This window comes from Cyclopterus lumpus, chromosome 14 (assembly GCF_009769545.1).
Source record: "Cyclopterus lumpus isolate fCycLum1 chromosome 14, fCycLum1.pri, whole genome shotgun sequence".
In the NCBI taxonomy this organism is placed as follows: Eukaryota; Metazoa; Chordata; class Actinopteri; order Perciformes; family Cyclopteridae; genus Cyclopterus; species Cyclopterus lumpus.
In genome coordinates, this window is record NC_046979.1 from 20,302,534 (window position 1) to 20,310,990 (window position 8,457).

The following is an 8,457-nucleotide window of genomic DNA, read 5'->3' on the forward strand; positions in this document are numbered from 1 at the left end:
GATAAAAGTACGTGTGCTTATACTGTAGGCTGCATGCTTTACTTAAAGACAGTGTGTAGGATGTGGAGGCATCTAGCAGTGAGGTTGCAACCAGCTGAATACCGGTCCGCCCACGGCCCCCTTTCAAAGAACCGTAGTGCAAAACCGTGCTCGCCTTGCTCAGAGGCCATCCTCACCATAACAGCGCTACTTGAAGAGCAAACGCATGGAGAAAAACTGCAGTTTTGGACTCTGTGGCACACGGTCCCACGGTTTGTCCATTCTGGGCTACTGTAGAAACATGGTGGTGAAAACACGGCGGACTCCGTAGGACGAGGACCTGCTCCCTATCTACATATGAAGGGCTCATTCTAAGGTAACAAAAACAAAACAGTGCAGGTGATTATACACTAATGTAAATATAGTTATGAATGCTCCACACTGTACTTTGAAGCAAAATATTTCAAAACCTCTTCCACTACTTTGCAATGTCTATTACAGCCTATATTTTGTCAAAATATACATTGAATAGTATACATATGACAGCTATTCAACAATATTAACCAAAAACTAATAACACTTCTTAGGAAGCATTGAAATATGTTTTCCCTTGAAAGAGATATTATGATATATAAACAAAGGTGAAGAAACTGTATTCAAGTAAAATCAGAACTTAGAAATTAGACGAGAAAAAAAGAAAGAAAAGAAATCAATGGACATTTTCTTTCACCAACTCCTGTACTTTGGAGAATAGTGTTTACTACATGACCTTTGCTCTGTATATAAAAGCTGTGCACACAAGTACATGTGTTGTGAGCTGGGATGCACCCGTAGCTCAATACTGGTTGACCTACAAAACCAGTGAGAGTGCTGATGTTCATCACAACCGCAGGACCCTGGTGTGTCGTAAAGACTCATGCTGATCTGAGAGTCTATGAGGCTTGACGCGTGACATCGACCTCACGAAAGAACAGGGATGGGGGGGAATAAACATAGTACTGCCCAGTAACAAGGGCTCTCTTCTCATTGGCTGCTGAAGAATGTTGCATTGATCATACTCTTTGTGCGAAAGATGACGTTTTGATCCACACACACGCGGGCAGGATTACAGTAAATACTTACTCTCACACACACGCACAAACACATACAGCAGCTTGTGAGTGGGCATGCACGGTCTGAGGCTTAGACGTGCACGAACACACACTTCATCACCCTCCCGCACGCATGCGCACAATTACACATCCACACAAATCTCACTTTCACTCTCTGACAAAGTGTTGGTGAGAACTAGGGCAGAACCCCACCAGTAAGCCTCTTTTTTTACTTAAATATCCTCTGAGAATTCAGTTTCTTCCCCCTCCCAAGATTAGCACTTAGCTCCCAGTAACAGTGCTGTCATTTTGTTGTTACTCGTCACCCACCATGGTTCATACTTAACGTCAACACGTTTGCTCTTCAATAAATGGCTGCTTTTCACAACAGTACCGAGACTTCTATCTATGAGGATATCTATTTAGGCTGAACATTTTAACATGGACGTTATCACGGTTATTATTTACAATGTCCCAAAAGAAATAAAAAATTAAAAAAATTCCCATTGCAACTTCCCACAGCCCATGGTGGCATCTTTTGTTTTATTAGACTAACAGTCCATACGCATACATATATATATATATATATATATATATATATATATATATATATATATATATATATATACACACACACACACACACACACACATATATACACACACACAGTAACAAGTGTCAAATTTAGTCTTAATAAGATGACCGTCAGGCTTTAAAACCCTAATATGTGTAATAATGCAATCTTAATGTCATTACAATGCCTGGATTTCCAAACATACTAGACCTCAGTTTCCCCAATTGCAGTATATATATATATATATATATATATATATATATATATATATATATATATATATATATATATATATATATATATATATGTGTGTCTTGCTGAAGGACACTTCAAGATGCACCTATGGGGAGAGCGGGGATCGAACCGGGGGACGACCACTCTCCCCATGAGCTACAGCCGACCCCAAATATACAATGTATATACAAAACTATCAAATATAATTACTGACAGTTGGAATTGTTAGGTTGTTTAATGTTCCAGGCTCAACGTGTTTCAACATTCTCAGATACACATCTATGGTTGTCCAAGGGAGCACTTCTAATTGTAAACGGGTGTAATGGATGTCATCATCACTGGACCACTCTCAGCTTCTTACTCTCAGTTTATTTCTATTTTGCAGCCAACAATACTGACACCCTGCTCACTGCTACCAATCAACCAGTCTGCAACTGTAAAAAGAAAAAACAACATATACCTCTCTAAATCTGTTCAAGGATCTTTTCCACATCCACTGTGTGTGAAAAACCATAGAGGTTTCAGTGAGAACTGTCAGAAACAAACAATGCTGAAGAAGACTTGATCTTGTTCTTTTGTCTCCATTACTTGTTAGTAAGCAGGAGATGGGGCTATGAAAAAGATCAATATTACAGAAGAGATGTCACTGATCAAGACGACTGCTGCAGCAGCTCATGCGTAAAGCTTCCTGGAACACATATATATATCGTCTCCTGAGCTCGGTACCTCAGACCAATATACAGAACCTGTTCAAATGCATTGAATATACATCACCCCAGACAAGCGCTAAATGTGATCACATGCAGGACCACTGGGCACCTGCCCTTTCATGTCTGCAGTGCATTTTGCCATGCAACTCTGCAGTCACCCTTTCAGCTGCAACAGGCATTCTGGAGAGCTAATCTGGGGATCTGAAAAGACTGTTTGCTCAACACACCGGGGTTCCCCCGGCCTCTCCATGCCTCGTTTGCGAGGCAGCAAGAAATAAGGCAAATAGATGCAAGGCGGGCCCCACAGTTGGAGATGACGCACTAAGGGTCCTCAAGCTAAGCAGGCAGCTATTCAAATGAGTGGCTAATTGTGGCATCTGTTAACCCATTGAAGAGGTGTCAGAGCGGTATCACAGGCCTGTTAATTGGTACAAACAGGTAGCAGATGCAGGCTCTGGGTTTGAGCATCTGCCATTTAGTGAGCCAACCTCTATGAGCAGTGATTAGACATGCTAGCTGATGGAGAGAGATCAAAGAGGAAAGGAGAGGAGAGGAGAGAACATTTGAAAAAGAAAAAGCTTAGCATAAGAGAAACACATCATTTGGGGGCGACTTTGGCTCAGTGGTGAGCAGGGTCGTCCTTCAATCAGAGGATCGGCAGTTTGATCCCCGGCTCCGCTAGCCCATGTTGATGTGTCCTTGGGCAAGACACTTAACCCCACAATTGCTTCCGTAGCTGTGCCTACGGTGTGTGAATGTTAGTTACTACTGATGGGCAGGTGGAACCTTAGGCCCTCCCATCACTGGGTGAATGGGTGTGAATGGGTGAATGATGTCATGTAGTGTTAAAGCACTTTGAGTGGTCGGAAGACGAGAGGAGCGCAGTACAAATACAGGTCCATTATCCATTCAGTACATTTTGCTTACAAAAAAAGGTCATTTGTGTCCCCTCTGAGTATTTTTGCTAAATTAATTTACAACAAATCTTTATGGACTTACTGTATCATAGTACCCTGCAAAATACCGTGCAAATATAAAATCAAATCCAAATGTATTTAAGTTATTTTAGTCAAAGCAAATATTTAAATGAGAATATAATCATTTGTTTCCCAATTATTTGAATTGTGGGTTTTTATGCAAATGACACAGTGAACCCCAGAATGTAATATGCACTAAAAGGTTTGACAGAATATTATTGTTTGCGATTTAAACAATACAAATGTAGATAAAAAGGAAACCAATTAGTTGTTCCGTATTATTTTCTCTTTTGTATAGTTACTATTGTTCCATAATAAAGCAGAAGTATTTTGTATTCATTTACTTGATTTATTAATGCAACAATTGGTAGAAATACACAATTACTAAATGAATGGAAAGCTACAGCTCTACTCTCAGCTCAACTGTTAAGAATTTTCGACCAGCAACTCTCTTTGCGCGGCTTCATTTAAATAGAACTCCTTCCTTCTCAGCGCTAGCACATAATTACTAGCAGATGGAAAAGCCAGACTTCAAGATCAGACAAATACCAAACAGTTGGAGTGCTGCCACACAAGTGGATCCCTCTGTGTTCACTTCGCACGCAGACATCATCATTGTCTGATTGGGTCAAGCAAGACTTTCCCGTCTCTCCCGAAGCAGCCATGCTGTACGCATAGCAACACTGACATCTGCTGATCGCTGGTGAAACCAACCAACAACCTGTACAGTAAATATATGATCATGCTCTCTCAATAAATGTGTAGAGACGCATGGAAACACTATAGGAACGCTGCCCATTTTGCACTTATTTAGAAAAGGGTGAACTATTCAACTTCACATACTGAATTTACATATGGTAGTACTTCTAAACTCTTTTTGCTTGACTAAAATTTTAAGGAATGTCCTTTAATTAAGGCGTACACTACCAGTTGGAACTGTGGTTCCAACTATTTTTTCCTTGAAGCTCAGCCGTTTCATTTAAGACAATCCTTGTGATCTTTGACGCCCGCCTGAGGGTTGAGAACCATATACTGTACATAAAAGACCATAGATTGTCTGTAACAGAAACTCAATACCATCCTGACCTGCATTTGAGTCTGACAAAAAAAACGTACTGGTACTGGTGACTTTTCCCCACGAATCTATATCAAAGGTATGTCTCTCCCTCTGCAGGCCCAGACTGGCTGGTTCAGGATCCAGTGCGTGCCCCAACTCATGATGTGGCCCATGTCTAGTTTGAATGGCTCCAGCTCTGGGTTTAGGTATACAGTTCTATACTATGTTTCTGTTAGTTTGGGAATTGACAAACCTAACGCAACCTCCTCACCACTAAAGCTGTCTGAGTGCTCAGCATGTATGTCGGCATGACCCTCCTTTATTCTGCGGATCCCTTCTTTGTTTTGGATGCGTTTGAAAGTTGTCAAGAGACTAACTATCTTTTTTAGTTTGTAATCTTAATTTACTTGTGCAATCAACATCAAATCTGTTAAAGGTCAAATATCAAATCTCAAATCCAAACAATAACAAAAGTCTTCAGTGTTCAGGAGTCCAACTATCCACAGAGGTCTCCTCCTTTCCAAAACAAACAGACCCGGTGATGAAAACCGGTAAAAACAAATAAAGCGGCTGCACGTTAAAAAGCAGTGTCTCTCTGACCCAGTTCGGCGGTCACAGGACGTCCCAAGCCAAGCAGCTGCTAATGTTTGAACAGCTTGTCTCTCTGATAACTTAAGATCCAGACATCTGATGACTAAACACTTTTCCCTGGTTAAAATGTATAGTTAAAAACAACCAGGATCTATAAGTTGTATTGTAGAAATGTGGCTAAGAACGGGATAAAAAGTACAACTATACATAAACTACCTGGTAAGGTACCTGGCTCACTCCTTGCAACCGCTCTAAGGCTCCTTTCAGTCACGACGCTGATCTTGGGTTGGTCTCCTCTGGACGGACCACTGGCTGAATCTTCCTCTCGGCTGGCTCGTCCGAACGTCGAGATGCACGGATTGAAAATCAAACAGATTTCACTTCCTGCCACAACTTTCATGGATGCAAAAAATTTGAAAAACAAGTTTTTTCTGTGTCTATCTCATACACATCTTGAAAAGGTGCGTTTACCTACCTGCTTGATTAAACCTTATGTCAGGACAATGGAGGCATAGACAAAAAGGGGCTTTACTCTCTAGCTGCACCTCTTGTGGTGGAATTCCATTTCCCACTACTACACAGCATTGGCCCAGTTCCATTCACAGTAGGTGTCCTAGTGAACCAAGCAAATCGTATATGTTGACATCGGGGAGCTCTCAGTAACGCCCCCGAGCAGAGGTCCAATCAGCTCGCAGTGGTGGAAAGTACTCTATTCTCTTTACTTCACTAAAAGTAGCACTACTAGTGTACAAATACTCTACTACAGGTGAAAGGCTTGCATTTAAACACAGCTGTTGTCACCCCACCTGTTGGTGTCTTCGCTGTGACCCCTGCAGACCCCCTGAGCTCCTGCTGACAGCAGCTAACGGTTTCCTACACAATGGCGGGGCTTAGCCTCAGCTAACGTTAACGCAACGCCTGTGCGCACAGGACCGTACCGGGTTACGAGCTTATCAATATTTAATTCTCACGTTTGTCCATAAAAAGCACGCGATAATGACATAAAGCAACAGAAGTAAAGCAAGAAACATTTTTATAACACAGCAGACAATTAAAGTCACGAGCAAGCTCACCTGCGTACTTGTAAAAGTGCTGTTTAGTTGGACCATAGCCGTTTTTCCGGCCTTTCCACGGCTGCTCGCGCCCTCTGTTTGATTAAGCTAGATCGCGCGTGCTAAAGTGTTGTCACTCCGTGAAGTCAGTCATGCCGTCCTCAGTGTTTACATTCTGAGGCCACATATCGACAGCGCCCTCTGCTGGGTTACTGAGTTACTGGTACTACGGTTTGAGACGATGGTGCCTTGAGAGCTCAACCCTGCATGTAAAGTTAAACCATGTACAGTCTATGATGTAAACCCAAGTAAAGGCAGATGTTTTTTCTCATAATAAATGCTGAATGATGGAAACATTATTCATAAGATTAATTTAAAAATAGTACATCTTCAAAAATACATAGTTGCCATAAAGGACTTTTTCTAAAAGCAGAATGAGGAAATCATTGTCTCCAAAGTGTCAGGTGTGCCAGCAGATAACATTGAATAAAACATCACATGTGGACAGTTATGGTGCAGACTCATGCATGCCTCAGTGTTTATTGCCAATGACACAGTGACCTACTGCAGTGAAGCACAAGGCACTGAGTGTCATTAAGTTGTAAATATGACGCAGACAAGTGAATTACATCCGGGCCACGACGATGTTCTGAGAACGAGTTTGAGAGTTTGTTCTTCCTCAGCAGTCCCCCTTCATGCAGATGTCACAATACTGAGGTGAGAGCCAACAGCCGGGTGCACGGATTAAAGTAGGGTTTTAAAAATTCCTCAAGAATTTAGGGTTACACACGATGAAATGAAAATATTCATATCATAGATGAATTATTCTTTTAACCTTCTTGCAGAAAGAGATGTGGATTTGTGTAGAGTAGTGTTGAGTGTGCAATGAGTTCTGTGTTCTCCACCTCTCGTGTCTACAAGACTATTTCACACACAACATCAAATTGAAACTCTGCTCTTTGTGCACAATTTTTTTAATTAAAACAAATAAATAGCTTGTTTTTTGTAACAAATACAAACCTTAAATTTGTACTAATAAGTGTATAAAAATAATGAAACGATACAGTTTTAATTCTGTTGTACGAAAAACTTCCTGATCAATGACTTCCCTCGGAGCTTCAGATTTAAAGTGCAAGATGTGTGATGGAGTAAGTACTGCTAATTAGAGGGTTGTCTTCGGGTGCTCCGAGAACTCGGTCACTCATTCTGTGGAGACACATAAAAAATAAATAGAATCAAAACAACAGACTTGTTGACTAGAATAATTATTAATTATTAGTCTTTTTAAGCCTATAGTTTAAGTTCCACTTGGAGTCAAGGATGAACCATCGTAACATCACCCATTAGTTTGTGGACTACAGTTTTGAAGCCTCTAGTTTGGGATTTTGTAGTCGCCATCTTGTTTTTTTGCAACCAGAAGTGACACAAGAGGGTGGAGCTTGATAAGATATTCTTAGGTAAACGGAAGGTTACGATTAACTTTCATGAACTGAAAATACTGTGTGAAAGTAAGATGAAACTAGAGATTGAGATGTTTACAATGTTTACTGAAAGAATAAATGAATGAATGTCTCCCATCACCCCGAGATGGCACCGGCTCGTTGCAGATAAATAAGCTCAGGGCTCCCACTAATTTGGCGTCATGGTGAGTTGTATTTTTATGCACTTTATGCCGGTCGTATCATTTTATTACGTCATATTTTATTACGTCATATTTATTACGTCATATTTATCGCCCACACTGTGTAGTCTGGTCCGTGAAAATATTGTCTGACACAAAACCGGTCTGTGGTTCAAAAAAAGGTTGGGGACCGCTGGTCTATACAATCTAATTAGTTTCACACCTAGGATAAATTGATTCAATGTGTCCTCAAATCTGTCCTGTTTTCGTGATATCTAAGGAACACTCTGAGGGAATTTCATTACCTCTTGCACACAAACATCCACTTGGACTGAATGATGAACTGATTATAATTTGGAGGTTTGTGACCTCACATAACACATTTGTGGCCATAACTCAAGAATATGTTAAGTTTGACAATTTCACACAAATGTCGAAAAAGGATCAAATGCTGAATGGATTTTGGACGGACGCGAGCTGTAACTTGATTAGTTTTGCGGAAGCAACCGAGAGGCGCTAAATCGAGTTAATTACTCCGAAGCAACAATGCACTTGAGCAATTCATGCAGAG

The 8,457-nt window shown here is 40.9% G+C and overlaps 1 protein-coding gene across 3 annotated transcripts in view; it reads right to left on the reverse strand.

Moving 5' to 3' along the window:
- Positions 1 to 7,229: 7,229 nt before the first annotated feature.
- Positions 7,230 to 8,457, reverse strand: part of tmprss2 (transmembrane serine protease 2) — a 9,258-nt gene continuing 8,030 nt past the window's right edge. For all 3 annotated transcript variants that reach the window (XR_004611053.1, XM_034550273.1, XM_034550274.1), the window contains one exon: positions 7,230 to 7,471. Coding sequence is in view for 2 of the 3 variants with exons in the window: in XM_034550273.1 (XP_034406164.1) it covers positions 7,463 to 7,471 (9 nt within the window). In the remaining variant the exon portion in view is untranslated. The remainder of the gene's footprint in view (positions 7,472 to 8,457) is intronic.